The 24,641-nt window shown below is 35.4% G+C and overlaps 4 protein-coding genes across 5 annotated transcripts in view; 1 reads left to right on the forward strand and 3 right to left on the reverse strand.

Moving 5' to 3' along the window:
• LOC128865405 (uncharacterized) overlaps positions 1 to 7,558 on the forward strand; it is a 41,877-nt gene extending 34,319 nt beyond the window's left edge. The window contains exons 6-8 of the mRNA XM_054105751.1: positions 2,128 to 2,442; positions 2,540 to 3,024; positions 3,192 to 7,558. Of these exons, the coding sequence (XP_053961726.1) occupies positions 2,128 to 2,442; positions 2,540 to 3,024; positions 3,192 to 3,554 (1,163 nt within the window). The 3' untranslated portion in view covers positions 3,555 to 7,558. The remainder of the gene's footprint in view (positions 1 to 2,127; positions 2,443 to 2,539; positions 3,025 to 3,191) is intronic.
• A 3,824-nt stretch (positions 7,559 to 11,382) lies between these two features.
• On the reverse strand, positions 11,383 to 14,726 carry LOC128865406 (ubiquitin-conjugating enzyme E2 E1). 2 transcript variants are annotated; one of them, XM_054105754.1, is made up of 4 exons: positions 14,703 to 14,726; positions 12,577 to 13,329; positions 12,304 to 12,388; positions 11,383 to 12,240 (listed from the first exon to the last, which is right to left on the reverse strand). In XM_054105754.1, the coding sequence occupies exons 2-4, from the start codon at positions 13,208 to 13,210 to the stop codon at positions 12,228 to 12,230; spliced, it is 732 nt and encodes a 243-aa protein (XP_053961729.1). In that variant the 5' UTR covers positions 13,211 to 13,329; positions 14,703 to 14,726; the 3' UTR covers positions 11,383 to 12,227. The 2 variants fall into 2 exon arrangements, with proteins under 2 accessions (XP_053961729.1, XP_053961727.1); XM_054105752.1 differs by lacking the exon at positions 14,703 to 14,726 and having other exon boundaries at positions 11,383 to 12,388.
• Positions 14,727 to 15,890: 1,164 nt separating this feature from the next.
• On the reverse strand, positions 15,891 to 17,723 carry LOC128862875 (ribosome biogenesis protein WDR12 homolog). The gene is made up of 6 exons (XM_054101657.1): positions 17,498 to 17,723; positions 16,807 to 17,432; positions 16,684 to 16,742; positions 16,326 to 16,572; positions 16,138 to 16,270; positions 15,891 to 16,075 (listed from the first exon to the last, which is right to left on the reverse strand). Exons 1-6 carry the CDS (start codon positions 17,554 to 17,556, stop codon positions 15,913 to 15,915), a joined length of 1,287 nt encoding a protein of 428 aa, XP_053957632.1. The 5' UTR covers positions 17,557 to 17,723; the 3' UTR covers positions 15,891 to 15,912.
• A 5,265-nt stretch (positions 17,724 to 22,988) lies between these two features.
• Positions 22,989 to 23,914, reverse strand: LOC128864226 (uncharacterized). The gene is made up of 2 exons (XM_054103791.1): positions 23,831 to 23,914; positions 22,989 to 23,451 (listed from the first exon to the last, which is right to left on the reverse strand). The coding sequence occupies exon 2, from the start codon at positions 23,412 to 23,414 to the stop codon at positions 23,127 to 23,129; it is 288 nt and encodes a 95-aa protein (XP_053959766.1). The 5' UTR covers positions 23,415 to 23,451; positions 23,831 to 23,914; the 3' UTR covers positions 22,989 to 23,126.
• Between the last annotated feature and the right edge of the window lie 727 nt (positions 23,915 to 24,641).

Genomic DNA, 24,641 nt, shown 5'->3' on the forward strand with positions numbered 1-24,641 from the left:
CGCATTTTTTTTATTTGTATTTTCTTGAAAAAAACTATCTCTGCCTACTGAATTATATTCCATTAGTAGTATTTAACCTTTTAACTGCCAAATATTTCTAACTGCCAAATATTTTTATTTTAACTTTTTTGAAAACTGTTTCTGCCTACTTAGTTGATTTCTATTAATATTTGCATTACTAGTCTTTAACCCTTTAGCTGCTTATTTTTTATTTACTTTTTTTAAACGTATGTCCATTAAGAGGCTTTAGCCCTTTAGTTGCTTAGTGTTTTATTTTTATTTATTTATTTATTTTTTTAACCTTTACTGCCTACTTAGTTATTTTTCATTAATAGTCCCTAAACCCTTAGCTGTCAAGTTTTTTTTCATTTATTCATATTTTATTCCATTAATAGTCGCTAACCCTTTAGCTGGCAATTTTTTTTATCTCTAACTTTTTCTGCCTACTCGGTTATTTTCCATTACACTTTTCAACCACTTTTCAGATATCTATATTAATTATTTATTTAGTTTTTTCACAAACTTTTCCTACCTTCTTGATATTTTCTATTAATATTTCCATTAATAGTCTCTGACCCTTTACCCATTAATTATTTTTAACTCTTTAACTTCCAAATTTAATTTTTTATTTGGTTTTTTTTATTGAAAACTCTGTATGCCTGGAAATAAATAAATAAAGTTTCTAAATTATCAAATTTTGAAAGAAGGTTCTATTATTTTTTTATGTTTTCGCTGGCTGAGAGGTGATACCTATAAATAATAGTTTAAAATTCTCAAAACATAAATTTTTTTCTTGCATAGTAAAATAATTTGAATGTATAATTAATTTTTTTTTTTCATTATTTTGTAACCTAGTTTTTTTAATTACTAGTTTTATTTTTCTAATGCACGGCTTTAATAATCTATAGCTCGCGTTGTCTACGGCGAATGATTTTTGCCGCAAGAGAATCTCGTGAAAACCGGTTACCCAAAAGAGAAGAAGGTGTTTATGTGAAAAGAAATATTTAAGGATAATTTATTCCAACTATGCTAAATAAAACATAGGCCTTCAAAAATGGGCTCCAAAATTTATGGAAGCAGGTAGCGAAAGGTTAGCCTGCCCACAAATTCGTGTGGTTTAAAACTTGAAACTCATTTATGCCGAACTTGTTTTGTCCACTGCGGAGGGAAAAAACCGCAATATACTCGTATGCTTATATAATTGGCGCTTACACCCTTTTTTTGAATATTTTTTATGAGGATTATTATGAGATTTCTCATGGCAGAAATACTCTCGAAGGTTTGCCATTGCCTGCTGAGGGGTGACCGCTACTTTCTTCATTTTGGTGTTTCACCGAGGCGGTGACAAAAAAATCTTAGTATTAATCTGAATTATCTCAAATAGTAAAATTCGTATTATTTCGTACCAATTACTTCGTTTTTTTGTACGTAAAAACTTATGAAGGATACTCGATTGTAGGTAAAGTTTAACAAAGCTCTACTTCTATCTTTTCAATTTTTTTTCTTCTTCTTCTTTTCTGGTTTCGGCGATAGCTAGACAGATAAAAAATTTTGTTTTACTATATTTTCCAGAAGAACAAAAATCTTCAACACGATTATAAAAATAATTAACTTTTTTTTTTGTTAATGATTTATTTATTTAAAAAAATTGATAGTTTGCTTTTTAAATACTTTGATGTGCCAAGAAGTTAAAAAAAATCATTATTATTAAAAATAAAAGGTCATTATTATTATTTTTTGTCATATTCAAAAAATTCTAAGAAATTTTTGAATTCACCGGTGGTATCCTTAAAAGTTTAACCCCAGTTAATGGGTCTGGAATGAATACATGCTGCACCATACTGCAAAAAATTGAAGAATTTATTACTTCGGCTAAAGTTTTTTTTTTGCATTCTTATTCAAGCAAAATATAAATCAAAAATCTGAATGAGCGAATTGTAAAAGGGTTTTTCTGAAAAAATTGCAAAACATGCGACTATGCAAATAATTTTTTCTTCTCACAAAATCTAATGCGAGTACTCGAAACAAAGCTTTGCTATTTATGCAAAAATCACCTTCTACTTACTATGCATTTATTATTATTTTTTATTAATAATTTTTTTTTTACATTTTTTCAATTATTTCTAGTGGAATTAAACAGTCGCATCTTTAGTCACAAAGGTGGCATACAAGTGCCCACTACAGGCGTGAACGCCAACAACAACCCCAACAGTGTATTAGTTAATTCGTATGGTAATACCAACAACAATAACAACATTAACAATCCGAGCCTCAGTCTGAATCCGGTCTACAATGCAGCAACATTGCAACGTAGCGGTATTTTTGTGCCTCAAATGGCTGATTTGGCAACGGGTGGTGTTTATGTACCGCAACAGCAACAACTACAACCGTCTCCGTCACAACAGCAACAGCAGCAGCAGCAGCAATATGTGGTGCCACAGGGTGAGTATTTCCGTTAGTTAGTAATGCAACTTATTTAAAAATTAGTAAAAAAAAAATTTTAAAAAAATTTGCCTACGAAAAATATCAACTCATTAAGGCCACATGATGATGCCACCGAATGTGCAATGGCAAATGCAGCAACAACAGCACCAACAGCAAGTGGCGCCTCAGCAGCAGATGCAACAGTCACCGCAAGAACAGCAACAAACACTGCCACTCCCTCTGCAACCGGGCCCAGCTTACATATTAAACACAGCCGAACAGCAAAAACAACCAGTGGCTCCGTCAGCTGACAGCAAGGCAACCGCAGTCGAGGTGGTGCCTGCAGACAAGATATCGCTACAGCAACAATCGCAAGCAGTCAGTTCGCCACAATCAATAATGCAGCAATCAACGGTGCATGTGGCCTTATCAGCGGCGGCACCGCCAGCCGCGGCAAAATCGAATGCGGTGCCAGCGACGACGTTACAAAAGTCAGACGACAACAAAGTGGCCAGCAAGGCTGCTGAAATGCCAGCGGCGCCCGAGGGAGAATACGATGACTATGATGAGGAAGAAAAGTCAACAGAGCCGCCAAAAAAGGTATGCAAATGAAAGCATTTATGCTGTTGAAACCAACGCGGCGTATGAGTAACGCGAATCGACAAGTGCGTGCCAATGTTGTTGCTCATACGCCCACGAATGAATTAATAAAAATGTCAAAATATACAACTTACGACTTTACCAATCGATGCCTTCCTTCATTACAGAAACACAAACACAAGAAGTTGGCCGGCATACCCAAAGCCGATGCGAAGAAGAAGCAACAATTGGACCCAATCGAGTTGGCGCTTGAAGAGCAAAGACAACGCGCACCTGCTCCCTCGCCCGTGCATGAACAATACAAATTGATACACGAAAATCTCGGCTTGGAATTCCGCGATCACGATGGACAATCGGAGCGCCCAGGCGGTGCCATGCTCTCGCTGACGCTTGGTCTACTGGTTACGGCGGCACTCGCCATTCTAATTGGCTGCCGTATGCGTACCGTCGGTCGGCGCACGCGCCGCATGGGCGGTAAGGCGCCTTATTCGCATGAGGCAGATTTTCTGGTGAATGGCATGTACTTGTAAGGCAACTTATGTTGTGGGGAGAGGGAGTGATACATACATACATACCTACATACACGGGTGTGTATATGTGTGGTTGTCACTCCAACCTACTAATCTAGCGCGGCTGTGGTGATTCTAACAACAACAACAAAAAACAAAACTAAAACAATTTCTTTAAAATAAATACGTATGTGAATTTCTTAAGCTGCATGTATACACACACACACACACATATGTGCATGCTACAAAAGTGAACATATAACCTGCAGGGAAAGACGAGGTTAGTGAAAGAATTTCCAGCCTTAGTGCGAGTATTATTTCACAACCGAAATGCATCGGTTCGCGGAAGAGAGCCCGAATGCGACAGCAATGAAAACCATTTTTTTTTTCATTTTTAGTTGTATTTACACAAGTGTTTGAGAGAAGCTTAAAAGGTGCATGGAATGAGGCGGAAGTAAGGAAGAAGGAATTAAATACGGTTTTTTGTTTTCTTTTCGACATACAGTCATACTTCTATAACTCGAATCACGTTTCTCCAATGAAAATGCACGAATTATAGAGACTTCGAGCTATAGAATATTTTTCTAAGAAACTGCAAACATAAGTAAAAGTTGCAATGCATTAAAATAATCAGAAATTAGTGACTGAAAACCTATTTTCGTTTTGCAGTTTTCATTAAAAAGAGATTATAATTTGTTCAAAGCCTTATAGGGGCCTTCAGTTGTTGTTGTTGTTGTTGTAGCAGCATAAAAATTCCCCATACTTACATGCGGGGATGGCTGCTGAATGACAGTCCTTGGCCGGATATAATTCCGGGTCGTTTGGGTAACGTAGAACCGACTGACATGGAAACGGCCCTTCAGTGGAAGTTTTTATCGTCTGCAAATATCACATAATACAAATAATTGCCTCCATTGAACCCTTATCATCAATTTCGATACCACTAAAATGCAAATCTGCTTCTATGGTGTTTAGTAATGTGCATCGTCTGTGGTGAAACCTGCTTTTCAAACTGATTACCAAATGTTTCGCAAAGAAGAAGCGTCAAAACGAAAACCAAAACATCTCGGATGCATTGAAAAAAAGGGGAGAAAAGAACTAAAACAAAATTTAAGAATTGGCGCGTACACTTCTGTAAGGTGTTTGGCAGAGCTCCTCCTCCTATTTGTGGTTCGGGTCTTGATGTTATTCCACAAATGAAGGGACCTTCAGTGTTAAGTCGACTCCGAATGGCAGATATTTTTTATGAGGAGCTTTTTTCATGGCAGAAATACACTCGGAGGCTTGCCATTGCCTGCCGAGGGGCGACCGCTATTAGAAAAAACTTTTTTTCTTCATTTTGGTGTTTCATCTACAGAGATTCGAACCTAAAACTAAACAAGTACATAATTTGTTCTTAGAGAACAAAATAATTTAACTTAGAGAATCGTGACAAAATTCTTAATCGGATTATAGAGAAATTCGGGGTAGTGAAGTTCGAGTTATGGGACTAAAATTGAGTCTATAATGCTTTCTATCCTATTGTCACTCGATTTAGTTCGAGTTATAGAAAATTCGAGTTATAGAAGTTCGAGTTATGGAAGTTTGACTGTATGTATATCATTTTGTGTTAAGTCTAGATTTTTTCTAAAACTTTTGAATGCTGCCAAAAAAAAAACATTTTCTAGAACTTGAAAACTTGAAGAAATAGCTGATTTTTTCCATTTCTGGAATTTCATATTATAATAATGAGAAGAGCCTACAGCTATACTGTGAAGAATATGGTGAAGCGTTAACGAGTCACATTTTTTTTACACAAACAGCGCACCGAAATTCTTGTCAACGGCCATATTGTTATGCAGAAGAAATACATATTGAGCCCATTTTCCTCTTAGTTTCTTCTTAACCCCTTGCCGTGCTTTAACGAGTCAGACTCGTGATGAAAGTTTTGGCTCAAACATAAATATGACGAGCCAGGTTCGTGAATAGATCGTCGGATCAAACGTAAACATCATGAACTCACGACCAAGGCTCGAATGCTAGTTTCTATCTGTACGCCCCCAGAATTAGCCACGAGTCTCATAATTGCATTTACAAAGTCAGTCTGATCTGTTTACCACGCGTTGTCGCGTAACACGTAAGAAGCTTACTGAATCGCAAAAAACATGTAAGGTATCTTCATGTAAAAATTTTCCAGTAACCTCGCTCGCAAAGAGAAAAATATCACAAAAAAGTACATGCACGGAAAACCAGTAACAATTTGCAAATTTTACGAACAGCTGATCAAATTGTTGGCGGAAATAATCATAAAGAGTAAACATTTTTCAGTGAGCTACCTCGTATTAAATTGAAAAAATACACATAAAATTCAAAATAACGAGCATGATTTTATTTTGCCAAAACAACTTGCTTCAGATCATCATCGCTGTCAAATGAAGAATATTCCATTAGCAATTGTTGTGGCAACCACTGATTTATTGCTGTTGTAGCAGCAAACACATTCCCCATGCATCTACGGGGAGTCTTGCTGGAGTGATAGTCCTTGGCCGGATATATAGTAAATCCGGGTTGTTCCGGCAACGTAGTTGTTCCGGCAACCGACTGTCGGGGGAACGGATTCCTTCTTATTTTTCGCTGTCTATATCTGCCAAATTTATTGCCAAGTTAGTTAATAACCAAGAAGTACAAACAACAATAAAATATACCGTCAACGCTTTCGCTTTGTATTTCGGAAACTGCAGCAACGGTGACTGGAAACTGTGGTTCAGAAGTACATACATACCTCTATATCATTGGCCGATTCCTATTTAATATTTTATATGACTTCAAATAAACTTTAAAAATTTTATCTGAAACATATTTACTTGCATTCTCCATTCTAATCACAATTTATTTTCATTTAAATTTGGAACGTTCACTCAATTCGCAAATTTGAATTCGTGTTTATTTTTACTTTGCGATCAGCTGTTTTTCTTACTTGCAAATTCTTATAAGTAAAAATTTATCCAGCAAAAACTTGCAACTTCCCCTAAAAATGAAATGTCATTTTGCGCTCTCACTTTCCCCTACTTCGCAAGTTTTTTGAGTGCCTGAACACCAACACCAACAATTGTTACAAATTATTTGCTTCATGAACAGACTTATCTCCATCCAATTGTGTCGCAATGAACTTCTTATGCGATACTGCACATTTTTTAAGCCAAGGCATAGACTTCTGATTCTACTCAACTTCATAGTAAAAAGACCGAGTTTAGTTTGCAGGAACAATCTAGTTGATAAATTAATCTTTGTTTTCGCTACTCAGATTCAAAAGCTCGCGTGAACAGACGTCGTTCTGTTGCTTCCAAAGCAGCGTAGCCAAGATGTATTAAAGGAAAGAGATTGACTCGCGTTATTTGGTAGCCAGCGTTAGGCGTTTATCTGTTGAAAATTGTAGAGTGAGAATTGCAGAATGAAAAAAAGGAAAAACATCGGAAATTCAAATTGATTGGGCAATATTTATTTATTTTTTTTTTGTGGATAGTAACATTCTTGACATTTATTTTTAAAGTTAATCCCTTTCAAATAATCCCCCAGTTGCGCCGTAATTCAGCCATGCGTAAACTCCAATTTTGAGTGACTCGCTGGAGAGCTTCCGTCGGTATTTCGTGAATAACTTTAGTAATGTTGGCTTCCAATGCCTTAATCGAAGCTGGCTTATCCGCAAAGAATTTAAATTTTACCCCCACAATAAAAGTCCAAAGATGTGATATCACTCGATCTTGGTGGCCAATCCACTGGTCCGAGACGAGAGACGGCGCAGTAATTGCATTGATTCAAAGTACCTCCAATCTGATCACCCTTTACAACTGTATATTTTGTTTGCGAATAGTTCGCATATCATAATAGGATTTAAATTAACAGTAACAGACAAATTTGCGATCTCTAAGTTAACAATGTCAGTGTGGCTATCATCTGTTCTTCACACGACATTGGTGTGAGCATTTTCGCCACCAATCTAGCGCTGATCTTAGAATTTAAATATGGATACTTCGTAGGGCATTGACGTGCAAAATTTAGTACTTAAATAGAAAGAGTAACAAACTGCGAATTAGAATTTAATCATTAATTAAAACCGCACTGGTTCGGAACCAGTAAATTTCCCTGCAGGAAAGTGGTTACACATTTCGTTTTACAAAAATTTTAGTTAGTTTGTAAATTGACTAGTTTAATTGCTTTATTTCAATATTTTGCTTTGGTTGTCTCTGAGTTTTTGAGTTCAAATATTTACGATTACTGAAATAACTAAAAATGTATTCAAACAAATCTAAATGGAGTGTAAGTTAGGTTGGATCTTTGGTGAGGATCATATACAAACATTTATTCCTGGAGAGGATTTGGTAGCAAATTAAATAACATTTTATAAATGTGAATGATACTAAATAAACTGATGCTATATGTTAACAAAATAAAATAAAATAGTTACACATTTAATAAAACTGTATGGGTTTATTTCGATTAAATTTTTCAGAGCAATACTTCAGAAAAATTTTTAATTGTACTTGAAGGTAAAGTACGAAAAATGCACACATCGTCCTGGCGTGGATGCAAATTAATGGACACTGGTGCGGCGTCTCCTCCTCTCTTCCACCCCGTTTACGTTGGTTGTTTTATGTTGTGGTAACAGTGTAGACATTCCCCATAAAAGTTGTAGGCTTGCTGCTGGAGTGACAGTCCTTGGTCGAATATAAATCCGAAACGTTTTGGTAACGTAGAACCGACTGTTTTGGAAACGTCATCTAAAGGTAGGTGTATCAGCTGCTTGTTGTTTTTACATGGTGAGTTCAAAATTGTGTCCACTTGCGTCGATTTCCCTACAGGGAGTCATCCGCAGACGCTCAAACAGACCAGAGTTGGGGGTGGTGCTCTAAATTTTAAGCTCTACTAATTTTTAAAGTAGTGAAAGGTTCAACTATTCTATTCTTCTTCTTAATTGGCGCGATAACTGCTAACGCGACGTGAAGCCAAACCCACCTGATCTTTCCAACGCATAGGAGGCCCTTCTATTCCTCCAGCTGGTACCGTATCGAATACTTTCAGAGCCGAAGCGTTTGTATCCATTCGGACGACATGCGCCAGCCTACGTAGACGCTGGATCTTTATTCGCCACTCTGTGTTTATGTCGCCGTAAAACTCATTCTTTCATCACCTGCGATATTCGCTGTTGCCAACGTGCAAAGGTCTAAAAATCTTGCGCATAATCTCTCTCTCAAACACTCCAAACGTCGCTTCATCGGATATGGTCATCGTCCACGCTTCTGCGCCATACGTTAAGACGGGCATGATGAGATCCTTATAAAGTGTCAGTTTTGTTCGTCGAGAGAGGACTTAACTATTTAATTGCCTACTTAGTCCAAAGTTCACTGTGGGCGAGAGAGATTCTCCATTGGATTTCAAGGCTGACGATGTTATCGGTGTTAATGCTGATTCCTAAATACACGAACTCTTTTACAATTATAACTACCAACAGTGACGTGGGTGCCGATACTCAAGTGCGCCGACTGTTTGTTTGATGGCAGGAGGTATTTCCTTTTGTCCTCGTTCACCACCAGACCCAGTCGGTTTGCTTCGTCCATTCCACTATGACTATAATTATAGTGGTAGTCGTACATCGGTCTTGTTCCACAAAATAAGTAGTTAATTAGATCAACCAGCGTCACAACGAGCAGATTTAGTAGAAAAGAGTGAAGTTCACTCAAAATTTAATGCACTATTCTATCTCTGTGCATGAAATACCAAAATGGCAGAACAAGTTTGTTCTAATAGCGGTAGTCCCTCGGCAAGCAATGACAAGCCTTCGAGTGTATTGCTGACATGAAAAAAGCTCCTCATAAAAAATCATATCGATCGGAGTCGGGTTAAAGCTGCGATTAGTGTGGCCGTACCTTAGCCATAACCGTAACCAAAGCAAACAGCTGTTCTAATCAAGCATATGAGCATCACTGTTAACGATTACAGGTGCCGCATCAAAACACCGTAACCATAATCATAGCCGAATGTATCTATTGAATTTTTATTTTGACCCTTCACCCTAAGCAGCTGTGAAATACTTTACATTTGTTTTGATATTTGCGATCAAAATTTGAATATTTGAATATGAACGACGAAAAAATAATTGGCTTAGTGGAAAATTATCCGTGATTTTATAAAAATAAAATGGATATGTTGTCATTAATTCTACTTCAATATCAGCTGTTTACGGTTACGGCATGACTAATCGACAAGAGCTGTTGTAATGTTTTTGCTGTGGTTATGGTTACGGCTACGGCACCATTTGTAGCTTAAAACTGTAGGTCTATACATTTGGGGAACATCAACAAGACGCACGCCACAAACAGCAAAAGGGGCTCGACCAAGCTCCCAAAAAGAGTGTAAGCCGTCAATTATGCATCCCTTCCCTGAAACAGATATATTCAAATCGATTACTATAGTCACTCAATATATTTTGATAGGCAAATACAGTATTCTATAAAATGGCATATCTATCTCCATTCCGCTGGCCTATACTACATTAAACGTTCTTCTGTGCAGCAGAGTTCTGCTGGACGTGCAAAATTTAGTGGGTTATGCAAAATGGATCCAGATATACCCATTTGCCGTTAAGTCTATATATTTGCGGAACATTATATTGGGTTGGAGGAAAAGTTCTGTCGTATTTTAAAGAAAAATTATTTTCCGTTAATTCATGTGGAACCCAAACACTTTGCTTTAACACAAACTCAAGAGATTTCCAACAGTTGTATGATGAATGCCAAACTCTTTTGCAATTTATCGGCTTGTTAAATGTAATCCACATTTTCAAGCATGGATCGCAAAACATTATCGATCTCGGATAGTCGTCCTGATCGATTACTATCTTGTAGGCTTAGATCCCTGGAACGAAATTTGCTTTAGCATCTTTGACAAGTACGAACATTTACAATATTTTTTCCAAATACCGCACATAAATTTTTACATGCAACCGATGCGATGCTCCCACGACAGTTAGTTCTACGTAACCGGAACGACCCAGATTTATATCCGGCCAAGGACTGCCACTTCAGCAGCATTCCCAGCATATGTTTGGGGAATGTTTATGCTGTTACAACGTGCTTCCTTTTTCGAGTCTATACAAAATGCAGTGTCGTAAATGCACTTTATCTACTGACAAGTTTCTCACTTTAAATATCACAAGTAAATGGTGAACGCTAAAAAAGGACTGCTTTTATATTATACAGCAGGTAAAAAAACAAAAAAAAATCCCAATTATTCACTAGCCAGATGCTTTTTTTGTTTACAAGAATTACCTGCCTATTTATAATGCGACAGAACTTTACCTCCAACCCAATATTTTCTAACCCTACCATTCATTCCATCCACTCTGCGGGCATTCAACATCAAAAGACATTATGTTACTTCAACGGAAACATTTCCTCACTATGAAGATGTTGCTCTGACGACATGAAACTTACTAATTAGAAATGAAATTCGTCGTTGTCTAGTTTTCATTTATGCAAAAGCCGAAACAAATAACACATCTACAAAAAAATATTCTTCGTCAGTGTGCAGATACGAACATATGTATGTATGTAACCCCCTGCATCGTAACCTCAGTCAGGGCACAATACTTATCACATTGTGGAAAAGGGTTGCACAGCACGTAATATGAGCAGACGCATTACTCTAAGCTGATTACACACCAACACACACACATATGTATGCCCGGCATTCAACTGTGCTTTGTGTATTTCGACAAGCAAAGCCACTAACAAACGCGTGTCATTTGTTAAACAATTAAAAGAAATGCCGAATACACTTAACTATACTACGAACACATATGAGAGACATGGAATTCAATATTTTGTATCATAGTTTTTATTTGAGGCTCACGATTATGTTTACAATTTAAAGACAAGAAGTTGTCACCTGCTTCTCAGTTCCGTCACTAAAATACAATTAATCGAACAGATTTATCAGCTCTTTCGTTACCATAATTTTCTTGTTTGGGATTTTTTCTATTTTTTTTTATTGCTGTTTTGCTTCAAAATAATGTTTGTATGCAGCTGGACTTATGTGGTTTATTATTTTCACACTCCATCAGCGATTTGGTTTATTACTTATTTGTATTGTATTTTGTTGAAGTGAAGTTTGCAATTATGTATGTAGGTATGTATGTTTGGTTGATTGATTTCTTTTCTCACATAAAAGTAAAACATGAATTGTACATATTTTTTATTTTATAAGTATAGTATTTTCGATTTCGTTAAATTTAGCAGTGTTATGCTTACGTTCGTCTTTTGAATGACATTTGTTTTTGAAAAAAATGAAAATGCACGCTAATAATTAAACTTGGTATTCATTCGCTTCCGGTCCCTTGTTCCTACTCAATATCTGCTTAATATTTTTTTTTTTTTTTCGTTTTGTTATATTATGTATTATTTTTATAATTAATTTCTAATATATATTATATAGTGTTATACATATTTAGGAGAGATACTTTCCTTTTAAAATCATAATTTTACCATTATCATTATAATTTATTTGCAGGATGTTTGCAATTTTTTATTTTTCGTTTCAATTTTTTATTTTTTTATTTTATTTTTTTTTTTTTTGCCGCAAACATAACTTTTTGTATTGTTGCTGCTGTTGTTATATATGTAATTTTATTTTAATGTCGGGACTTACAAGATTAGGAAATCATGTTGCATATCTGTAAAAAATCAGGTTAAATTAAATTTACAAAGAACTTTTGTTGCCCGGTTATTGGGCAAACCTTTTTGTCCAAAGTCGTGCGATTCTGTCGTGCTCCTCACGGTTCTGCAAATATTGAGTAGCGATGCTGCCAACCAAAGGGTCCGCTAAAATGAAATGATAACGGTTAAGATTAGCAATTTAATAATTACGAAGTAGGACAGAATCATATCAAAATTAACCAATTTAAATAAAATATGGCCTATTTTAATACCATAAATAATAGAACCTCAAAAATAGGCGGTAACATTTGAAAAAAAATCTATAATTAAATGTATGAAAAATGTGCACTCACCAGGATTGCAGTCAGTCAGCAGGGAACAAATTGACAGCAACACCTTCGATATGGTCAACGCTGGCGACCAATTATCTTTGAGAATATCCAAACAAATCACACCCTGACTATTTATATTGCAGTGATAGATGCGCGTGCGAAATGTCACCTTTGGCGGTTTGAAGGGATATTCAGGTGAAAAATGTATATCCAGAAAGAAGACGCCACCTTCGTATACCGAGCCGGGCGGTCCCAATATTGTTGAAACCCATTCGTACAGATTATCACCTTTGGGACCGGCACTACAATTCGGTGGTGGATCAAGTGTTATTTCGGCCAATTCCTTTTGTATGCGCTTAGCTGAGGTACCCAATGCTTTGGAAATTTTTGGATTTGGTTTTGGATCTTTACGTGTCTCTTCTCCAGCCCCTGTCCCTGCAGTGGCAGTGCCAGCAGCATTCACAGCGTTGTTTGGATTGGCGTTGGAGCTTCCGGCACCCGAATTATTAGCGTTGGCACCCCCAGCGTTGCTGTTGCGGCCGCGACCACTGCTTGCGTTCATACTATTGCTAGCATTTGGTGCGGTGGCGGCGGCAGAGGCTGAACTTCCACTACCTGCACCGCTACTACCACTGGCCGCCGAAGTTGAGGACATGCTCTAGGCGCAAATGTATTATACCTCGATATTTGTGAATCGCTGATACACGCTCGAGCGGACACTGGGCGAGCTGTAGTTGACTTATTGAGATCAAATGGGCGGTTTAAGCGAGTGATCTGTTAATAAAATATGATTGAAAATAAAAACAATAGCAAAGTTTTTACAAACAAATTTGCAGTATTATTGCAATCAAAAATTTCAGTAACATAATAAAGCTACCATCACTATCACACAGAGGCTACTATCCTTCATCAACAAATGCCTCTGCATCATCTGCAGAATATTCGGGCCAAACACAATCAATAACGACGCACTGTGGAGATTAACGAACAAGGAACCCATCCTTAGGCAAATCAAAGGCACAAAGTGGCGATGAATAAGTCACACGTTGAGAAAACCACCAGATAGCATCACGAGAATGGCTCTGGACTGGAACCCGCAAGGGAGCAGAGGTCGCGTACGACCAAAAACACTTGGAGAAGGTCGATGCTGCGCGAACTAGCAGATGCCAACATGTTGTTGTTGTAGCAGTAGCACCGACAGCTCATGGGACGGTGCAAAAACAACAGCACAGAAACGTGCACAATGGAAGAGTCTTGTCGAGTCCCTATGCTTTCGAGAGGAGTGAACAAAAAAAAAATAATGCTACTCATACATTCTCTCATATTTTTCCGCAGACTTTCCATTGTTAATTATTCATGATACTTGCGTACATAAAAATTGCATTTGACTTAGAAACTTCAACTATGACAGGTTATGAAAAAGGAAGTGGAACGAAATCATAGAATTGCACTTGAACTTGCAGAAGGTCGAGGATGATGGCATACAGTTGTAGTTGTTGCAACAGTGCGAAATATGCTCAATTAGTTTTTGCGTAATACGGTTGAAGTGACAGCCAAGTCCACGGCCGGTTATAAATTTACTAAGTAACGTAGGACCGGCTGTGGCGAACAAATATGTTTAACTACTCATTACTGCAGTTGTCTGGCTAACGTTTAATTCTCTTCTCGAATGTAACGTGCCAGAACTCGACTAAAAACAAAACTCCAAAAAAAGAACTTTACGCTTCGGAGGTGGTATCAGCTTTCAGGGCATTGGCCACTCAGCCGTTGGTCCACCCTACACGTTGCTGCGAAAAAAAGAGCTAGTAGATTTAGCGGCCATTTTGGGAATTTAATAATGAAACGAAATAAAGAAAGAAGCAGCAGACTTGAACAGTGGATGGATGACGAATTGCTGTTATAAAACAAATGAAATATTAACGCCAAGAAAAATCAATTACGAACGCATTCGCCGAGTTATGCGGCCATGGAAGCTCCCCTTAAGCATGTAATCTTCGTAGTTTGTATTGCCAGCGATTGCCAATAGCAGTAATGCATCGCAGCATGATCGTGTAAGAGGCAATTAAAATAAAAAAAAAACTTCATTACTATTGTATTCAACAATTTTTGTTTAATTACGAAAATATCCAGCATCCATGTCCTCCTACCTTTCCATCAATCAGTTTTTCCTGTTTTACACATCCCGCAAAGCGGCTATTACCACTTTGTGCAAATAGTGAAGCGTAGCTTACCCCCACTTGCAGCACTCACACTTCTCTCTTCTATATGTATGCATTCTTTACTATACAGCTTCTAGTGAAATTTTCTTTTCGCCACTGGGTACTTGCCTTTATAAAGAATCACTGCAACTCGCAACCAATGTTCTCCACCAAAATTCACGTTTTATATAAGCTCTTTACTTTTGAATTCCTTAAATTTTCTCTTATTGCAATTTATACGGAAGAATCACAAAAACTTTTCAATTCTTCCATCAAACGAAAGTCAGACAGACAGCAAGCAATCAGGCAGCAATTTGGTTTTTCTTCTTTTCTGCTTTTCTGCTGCTCTTCCACTTATTCGTTTGCTTTTTACACAACTCTTCCTCTTCCTTTTTACTATTATCAAAACTGTTCCTCCGTTTGCCTTTCGCTTTTGTTGTTTGAGGTTGCCGTAATTGTTGTTGGCTCGAGATTTTCGCGAATCTACGAACCATATACAATAGCATAAATATACATAAGCGTGAAAGGGATGACTATAATGTATTTACTTAAGCCGGCAATTGCTGCCATGTTCATACGGCGTACCATTGCGAAAATTGACAATGCACGGATAGTGTTACCATTTATATCTTTTTTCAAATGGCACTGCCAAGTGTAATAAAATAAGTACACAAAATAAGTTACGGAAATTTTGGTAGCTAAACATACGACTTTCTATGAATCTCCGTATGTAAGTGTGGGGAATGTTTATGCTGCTACAATAACTTTCTATGATATTCCAAGCCCAAATTGTTGTAGACATGTGATTTATTTATGTTGGAACAAAACAATAATAACGATTAAAAATTATAAATACTCACAATTTACAATTGTTCAAAGCACGTTTTTTATACTAATAGTAATTTCATTGAAATTTGCTACATAATTGCAATGTTTCAAATGAGCTTCCCAATGAACACCCAACAAAATATTTAATTCCCTAAAACTTTGAAATGAAACCAGATGATCGCATCAATTTTTAACATTTATTGACTCGAGTTTTGTATTCTTTCAGTTTATCAAAATCTAATTTAGCTATTAAAAACATTTATAACGTCATCGACTGGAACATTTTCTCAGAAAACGCATATTGCGAAGGGGGGGGGGGGGGGTGGGGTCTCTATTTAGTATCATCCATGGGCTCGGTCAACACAGCTTTGCGTGACTTGAAAACCCTTACTGTATTATCAGAGCCACCAGAAACGATGTACTTCGGATTTGACCAATCAATGTCCAGCACTTTGTCTGCATGGCCCAACAAATCGTATAACGGCGCCTTAGGGCTAAAAATAAAATTAAAAATTATGTTAAACACCTCGGCACTGACTAATTGTTATGTTATTACCATCTGTAATCCCACAGTTTATTTTGATTATCGTACGAACCAGACACAAAGAGGTATTCCTCTGTTGTAGACCACATTACGGTTTGCACCCAATGGCTGTGGCCAAAATAAGTATTGCGCACCAGGTTGCCATCTAAAAATTGATCAATAAACAAATTAAGTACTCGTGTTGCATTACTCAAACTTACGATTCGTGCGCGGATCGTAGAGACGAAGATTTTTGTCTGCCGATGCTGTGACAATGAGATGATTCAGCTTAGAGTAACTGGCATCAAAAATTGATTTATTAGCGGAAACTTCCATTTTAATACCCTCGAGATTTAGATCCCAAATTTTCAAAGTATGATCCCAACTGCTTGTTAAAAGTGCATCTGTATCCATCCATTGTACGGAAGAAATGCATTCACGATGCCCTTGTAAAGTCATTTGAGGAACCTAGATATGTGGTATGGATTAATATAAACTCAACAACTCGTGCAACTCAGACATGCTACATTTTTCATTATTTTCATCTACCAGCATGCAGTTTTCTTTCTAAGCACTTACCCTTGTTGTGTTACTTTCTCTTGCACGCTTCGAAGTACCTTCACCTCCTTCATTTATTTCTAAATTACAAAAACATGCTCGCTTAATTTTTTATCAGCCAAATCATTTCATTATATTTCTTACCCGCCGACCATATCTTTAGCATTGTGTCCCAGCTACCCGTGGCGAAACGTGCTTTATCTGGACTTACATCAACACAATCGATCGCACGCTCATGCCCTTTACAAACCGAAACGCATTCCACTGAATTCGTACCAACTAACCATTCCCAAAGCATCGCAGTTTGATCCTGGGAACATGTTACGAATTTTCCACGCTGCTCATCAACCGACACCCAAGCTACTGCCTTCACTGGCTGTGTATGCCCCGGTATTGTTAATACATGTTTGCCTTTTTCCGTCCATATGTTTATGGTGTTGTCGTAGCAGCCGGTCAATATCCATTTGTCACTTGCCTTAACTGCTGATACCCAATCATCATGCAGCAAGCAGTCTTGAGGTTCTGGCGCTGGGAAACGTTCAACATATTCAATATCTACAGTGTCTTCAAAGGAAATTTCCTTTTCGCGTAAGTGATCGCACAGACGTCCGCGCAAATATTCATTAATTACTATGAAATCAAATTCAACGGGAGATTTATGGTCGCCGGCATTGATCTCGGCTTGCTCCAACAACGTGTTAACGAATGTGTTCAGGTCAGCGGTGGTTACGCTTCCTTCGATTGTATAAGGTACATCAGGCACAGCATAACTAGAAGTGGAAGTTTTAATAATAAAACGGAACTCTGCATCGCTGAGGATTAAATTGATACTAACTGTTCCTGTTTGGTCTTCAGGCGCACCTGTACTTGTCCCTCGCCGTTTTCTACCTCCATTATTTGGCAACGTTCTACACTTATTTTCTAAAAAATTGTATTGCTTTCATATGCTCTGAAGCATAAACTTTCAAGTTATAATTTTTACTTCGAAATATAACCACACCGATATTGAAGTGTTTTGTCAGTTTCACGATGTACACATGTTGGTTGAAATGTCAAATTGAAATGCCGACATGTGCTTGAGAGAGTTGCTTGATTTGCATAGGGTTGCATTTCAGAAAAAAAAATTATAATTTTAGCAGTTCACAAATCGTCATATATTAGTTACACAGTAAAGCCTAGTGTCAAGCTCTGAAGAAAATTTAAAAAACTCATAAAAATCCTCACGACATGCTCACGCATTTTGCTTGTATTAAATTTACTTGAGGCTGTATCCAGTTTTTGAGGAATGTAACACACTTTCTTACTGCTCTTTCTCAATGAAATTTGAATGTAGCAACACAGGTTTCTCGAAAACAGATGTCAAGTTCTCATTATTGATTATTGTACAAATCCATAAGTACAAACACCCTCCGCTGATTGTCAAAAGTTGTTTTGCCCACAGCTGAGATCACCTGATTTCAAAACGCTTTTTTATTTAACATGGTTGCATAATAAATTATTAAAATTTCATACAAAATCAAATTTCATGCCAGTAAAAACACTCCTCTTCTTCCTATTTTTCGGTAGGTACCCTTGTTGTGGGTTTGACAGGCACCCAAATGTGTGATAGTGTGAGTGCGTGGCCTTTTTGCTTGAGCGTATTGGCGGCGTTGCTATGCCGAATTAAAAATAATAGGAAAAATCCAAGATAATATCACTGACTTGGAAAATTTACAATAACAAATACTATATTTTTAATATATTCCTTGTTTATAATAATGTTTTTTAATGAGTATTGAGAAATATCTGAATTTTTACGTAAATTTTAAGATATTTTTATACGAAGTTCTATGAAATTTAATAATTTTGTATGCAACCAAGTTACATATAAGAGTGTTTTGGTATCAGGGAGTGTGTTTACTTGTGGATCTGTACAATGGTGACGAATGAGCAAACCTTTAATAATTAAATTATGCGTCTGCACGTGCTTCCATTTGTACCCAAAGCTTTGCTTATTTTCGATACAGACGTCACTCAATTGTCGAATTCGCCAAAAAGAAAGTACCAGTTTTTGGTAGGCACCATATCCGTGTTTTCTACTGCGTGCGCACAGGTTATAATTAATTTCGATTGGCTCCCACTGTCTGTTCGTGATGGCAAAAATGCATTATTCGATTAATGCATCAAGTGATTAATTTCAAGACCAACAGATTTATTAAAAAATCGATTAAGTTTGTTTTTATATTAAAATAATAAAAATACTTGTTTTAAATTTTTTTATTTTATTAAATAAAAAAAAATCGATTAATTTTATTTTTATATTAAAACTAGCAAACCCGGCCCCCTTCGCTGGGCACACTAAAATATAATAGATATGGTTTAGAACAGAAAATATATGGTTTTCATATTATTTATTTCTTTATTCTTTATTCAAGCGCTTTGGCATAAACAATATGTTTTGTTTTTCTATTTGTTTTTGAGTAAATATAAAATATAAATTGAAAATCAGGAAAAAAGAAGATTGTTTTTAAATTTCAAATCAACGCATATGAATAAACAATCGTCTTTTTTCCTCATCATCCATGAATTTTTCGTTTCAATTTATATGTTTTATTAAGCATTGGAGCTTTTTTAACCATTATCCATTTATATTTTTCAAAAAAAAGAACGAAAAATTTTTTTTTTTCCACGAACACATAATTTCATTCGGATTTCACATTATATTCTCAAATTTCGTACGAAATTATTCACTGTTCCAAAATCCACTCCAAAAAAATTCACAAACAATTTTTACATGTTGCACTTACGTTTTTTCCTTATGGCATCCAAATCAGAAAGAAATATTGACACATTGTAACTCACACTGTCAATTTGACAGTTCAGTTCCGCCCCAAGCGTTAAAAAAGTAAGCGACATTATGGCTGGTTCAAAAGAACGCTGTACCCATTGCCAGTGCTCCGAATTACAACCAAACTTTACGAAACCCATTTTCAATACTTACTTAACAATGTGCGTAAGTTTGGTTTAATTCGGTGCAAAGACACGGCGGGTCCACGTTTTGGCATATATTTCGAGACCCTAGTCATCAATAGGTATGAAAATTACCCCGTATTAAAGCACTTATCAACAGCTTTCATTTGATACCCATATTGTACATACACAACCAAAGGTTACCCGGGTCCACGTTTTGACCTATATCTCGAGACCCCAGTCACGGAGCGGCATGAAAAATACTCTGTACTAAAGCATTCACCAACAGCTTCAATTTGATATCCACATTGTACAAACACATTCTAGGGTCCACGTTTTGGTCTCTATCTCGAGACCCTAGTCACGGAGCGGCATGAAAAATACTCTGAACTAAAGCATTCACCAACAGCTTCCATTTGATACCCATATTGTACATACACATCCGAAGGTTACCCGGGTCCCCGTTTTGACCTATATCTCGAGCCCTATCCACCAATAGGTATCCTAACTATACGGAAACCATCTTCAATACCTTCTTAACAAGGTGTGTAAGTTTGGTTTAATTCGGTGCAGACACGGCCGGTTAGCGAACACACACAAAAAGTTGACTTTATTTTATATATAAGATTTTTTTTAGTTTGTGTCCGAAAAATCCAAATATCTTACGGAACCCTATTTTTTTCCTAAATAAAATGTAATCCATGTGATGGTGAAAGAATTTTTAAAATCGGTCCAGTAGTTTTTGAGCCTATTCGTTACAACCAAACAAACAAAGTTTTCCTCTTTATAATATTAGTATAGATGTACGTAAATTTGTAAGATAAAGCAATTTTTGTAGTTTTTTTGGTTGTTGATCTCTTTCGGATTTCCAAAGCTGTTGTGCCTGCCTTACTAACAAACGTTACGAATATCTGTGGGTAAAGGTAGGTAAAGGTATGAGTAAGTGTTACAGCCCTTTCTCTTGCATTTAATAATCTTACTATCATAAATGTGAGCGAAGAATTTTAAAATTTCACTACTTACAGGAGCCATAATATAATGACAATAATAATAGATAATTAACTTTAATCCAAATGAAGTGCTAATATTAGGGTAATGAAGCAGTTATTTGGTTGGTTGACCATCAATTTGTTACATAATCGATCGATGCAACCACCATGGCATTTGAAAAAAAAGTGCGTCAATTAAACGATGAACTTGAAAGGTTTAAACTCCTACCTGCCGTTCTTCGTACAGTGCAAATGAACAACATTCAAATACTTGCTGCAAGTGCAACGACCATTAGGATGGTTGCCGATAGACTTCGGTAATGGTGAACAGCTGAGGTTATACGCAGGCAAGTGTGAAGATGATCTGCCGTCAACATTTACGCAACTGCACCTATTGATATACTACACTTGTGTTCGTATGCTGTAACTGTAATACTCGTATATAGCCGTGAAGTGAAAGGAAAATTTATGGCCAAAATATGAATGGTTTCGGCAGTAATTAATGACATAATGATTTATGGATGTATTAGTAAAAATCTTAAAAAGTGAAGAAAAATAAAATGAAATTAAATAAAATAGGAAGAGCTTAAAACAAAAAACAATAGTAATAAAAAATTTTAAATAAAGTAATATGAAATAAATTAAAGTGAATTAAAAAAATTATATAAATAAAATAAAATAAAATAAAAAAGTTGAAAAAGTTAAATAGAATAAAATAAATTATGAAAGATATAATGAAATATTATCAAAAATAATAAAAAAGTTAAATAAATTAATATATTGTAATATAAAATAAAATAAAATAAGAAAGATAAAACCAAATAAAATCAAATGTAATAAAATTAAATAAAATAAGATAAAATAAAAAGCCGATGAAAACAATAAAATCAAATAGAATAAAATAAAATAAAATGTGAAATATATAAAAAATAATCTTAAAAAAAATAAAAAAAATTAAAATAATATGAAATAAAATATAATCAAATAGAATAAAATAATATCAAAAAATGAAATTAAAATAAAATAAGAAAGATAAAACCAAATAAAATTAAATGCAATAAAATAAAATGAAATAAAACAGAGTAAAACAAAATAAGATAAAATAAAATATAATTAAAAAAGATAAAATAAAATAAATTAAATCCAAATAAAATAAATCATAATAATATAAAAAAATTAAATAAAATATGAAAGATATAATGAAAGAATCAAAATTAAGAAATAAAATAAAAATATGAATTGGGATAGAATAAAATAAATTAAATAAAATAAGAAAGATATAATAAAATAATATCAAACTGAGTACAAAAAATTAGATAAATTAAAATCAAGTAAGATAAATCAAAATAATATATTATTAAAAATAAAAAAATATAAAAAAAATTAAATTAAATTACATAAAAAATAAATACACAAAGAAAAATAAAATCAGTTCAAACCCAATAAAATAAATCAAAATAATATAAAAATGTAGCATAAAATCACAAAAATAAAATAAAATAAGAAAGATTAAACCAAATACAATCAAACAAAATAAAATAATATAAAGAAACATAAAATAAAATAAAATCAAACAGATTAAAATAAATTGAAATTAAAAAGATAAAACGAAATAAAATAAAATAAAATGACTTAATTAATTTCCACGTCTGCGAACCGCATCACCTGTCCACCAACTATTCAAGAATTCATAATTACACCAGACATGACATCAAAGGCAAATAATAGTACAATATTTTATGCGTTTCCATGCTATGCATTGATTTATAAACACATTTTGTATTCGCTCAGACTTGCCGTGGGTAATTAACATGCAACGACAGTGCAGTAGCGGTCTCGTCCACATATCTGTGCTTCCCGTTGTGTTACGTCGTTACCAAGCATTGAATTACGCTTAAGGCGATCATAGCCGGTGACCACGATCACGATCGATAAAGACATAGTGAAAGCGGCAGATATGCCGCGCATCAGAAAAAGGTTACAACAAAAAAATAAAAAAGCTTTTGGGGGGAAAAAAAGAAAATAGAAATAAAAATAAAAAATACAAATAAAATAAAATAAATAGAAATAAAAATAAATAGGAAAAAAAATAAAAATTAAATCTTTTGTTAGCCGTACATTAACATACACTGCGAGCCACTGTTATGCATGAGTTAGACATCTATGCCTGATCAAAGGAGGAAATGAGCAAAAATAGCTAACGAACTCGTTAGGCTGCATGTCGTGGGACTTTCTTGGCTCCCATGGATAATTGCCAAATAAATGAATTGACTTTCACTTTTTCGCTATTGATTTTACATCTCAGTTTGATTTCCTGTTGTCTAAACTAAGCTGAAGATAGGCAAAACATTTCTTGTTTTTTTTTTTTGGATTTTTTTTTCCAAAATATTTATTTTTTCAAATTTTCATAGAAACTAATTCAACAAAAAAATAATTATAAATGAATTTTTCGCAATGATGATAACAAAAACAAAAATTAATTTAATTACAATTTAGTTTACGCGCCGTCGATTGCGCGCTCAACGCTCACTTATTCTTACCAATCTGATCGACTTGCGCTTGCAGATTGTTTATCACTTCCGAGGGTACTTGATCGCCGAGAATCTCGAAGAGATTTATCCGTTGATTGCCGGGAATTGCTTCGTATGCGCCCAGCTCAATGCCCTCTTGTACATTTTGAATTTGCGCATCTTTCGGTATGAGGAAGGTCTGTTGTGCCTGACGGATGGCTTCGTTGGTGTACGCGGCACCTTCACGCTGCGGATGTGCCAATGCGAGCGCCAAGAGAGTGCAAAACACGATGAGGCTTTTCATTTTTGTAAATTTTTGAATAGTTGTTCGATTCCGGGAACTGCAATGAAGGCGGAAGAAGGAAATTTTTCGAATATTAACAAATTTTCTAAAATAATAGCAAATGTAATTTTTATTGCCGTTCTTTATGAATTAATAAACAGCTTTTAACAATTTATATTTTTGTGATTTAATACAAATTCCTTTGGTTTTTTTATACGTATTTGAGTTTTAATTAAATAACACCCTGCTGAGCTTTTGATTTCAAGTTATTTTCGTGAACATTTAATTAATTTTTAATAATTGTTTAATTATTTTTAAAATAATTTTTAATACTGCACTTCCATTTAATTTCTTAATTTTTCAATTTTATTTCCCATGGCACTCTTTATTTTTCCTGCAGTTATGTAATCATTTGCACCATCCCAAGACGAGCTTACCTAGCGCGCGTTCGACACGTAAATGTTTCGCGTTGCGCATGCGCTTGGCGCTTTTTATCAACTCGGCACCCAACAGCACAGCCATCCAACCACGCCGCTTATTTTGTGGCAGACGCTCACAACGATTTTTTATGCATAAGCATGCGCGTATGTGTGTGTTTCACTTAGGCAGTTAAACATTTTATTTGTGTATTTCTGCTTGTTTTTTTTTCAACGAAGATTAAGCCATGCAGGGAATCTTTTTTATTTCAATTTAATGCGACATGTTGCGAATACTCATCGTTTTTCCACATTGCTACAAAGAAATAAAAAAAAAACAAAAATAAAAAGTACAACAACAATAGCATAAGTACACTATTATCCATTGTTTGTTTTAGTTTTGTTAAAGAAAGTGGACACAGTAGTGAAAAAATATACAAATGCTTTGTGATTTCAAATACTCGCATTAAAAATAAAAGGCCTTTCGAATTTCAAGTGAAAAGCAGTGCAAAGACAATTTTTTAATTTGTCAATGATAATAAAATTACGCTTTTTATGGGAGTTGAAAATTGAAAAACGAATTGAAGAAAGTCCACAATCCAGATCAAGACTAATTTATTATTTTTTTCCTTCCCATTGACCATTGGCATTTTATTTACTACTCTACTTTCTTTTGTTGTGGTATTCTAATGCACAAAAACATTGTTGTTGGTCTAGTAGCTTAAATAGATTCGCCTTGCTCCGGATGCAAAAACACAGTCTTACCAAATTCTAACTGCCGCACTAAGAGACGTTTAACCATAGCTCAGAGAAGAAGTGTAGAAAATTATTT

Source organism: Anastrepha ludens, chromosome 5 (genome assembly GCF_028408465.1).
Source record: "Anastrepha ludens isolate Willacy chromosome 5, idAnaLude1.1, whole genome shotgun sequence".
Lineage (NCBI taxonomy): Eukaryota > Metazoa > Arthropoda > Insecta > Diptera > Tephritidae > Anastrepha > Anastrepha ludens.

Coding starts and splice junctions, on each gene's coding strand:
- LOC128864226 (XM_054103791.1), bottom strand. CDS start 23,414: ATGAAAAGCCTCATCGTGTTTTGCACTCTCTTGGCGCTCGCATTGGCA.
- LOC128865406 (XM_054105754.1), bottom strand. CDS start 13,210: ATGTCCTCAACTTCGGCGGCCAGTGGTAGTAGCGGTGCAGGTAGTGGA. Junction 12,389..12,576: donor GCTGACTGACTGCAATCCTG/GTGAGTGCACAT, acceptor ATTTCATTTTAG/CGGACCCTTTGGTTGGCAGC.
- LOC128862875 (XM_054101657.1), bottom strand. CDS start 17,556: ATGGAGGTAGAAAACGGCGAGGGACAAGTACAGGTGCGCCTGAAGACC. Junction 16,271..16,325: donor CTACGATCCGCGCACGAATC/GTAAGTTTGAGT, acceptor ATCAATTTTTAG/ATGGCAACCTGGTGCGCAAT. Junction 16,076..16,137: donor AAACTGTGGGATTACAGATG/GTAATAACATAA, acceptor TTTTATTTTTAG/CCCTAAGGCGCCGTTATACG.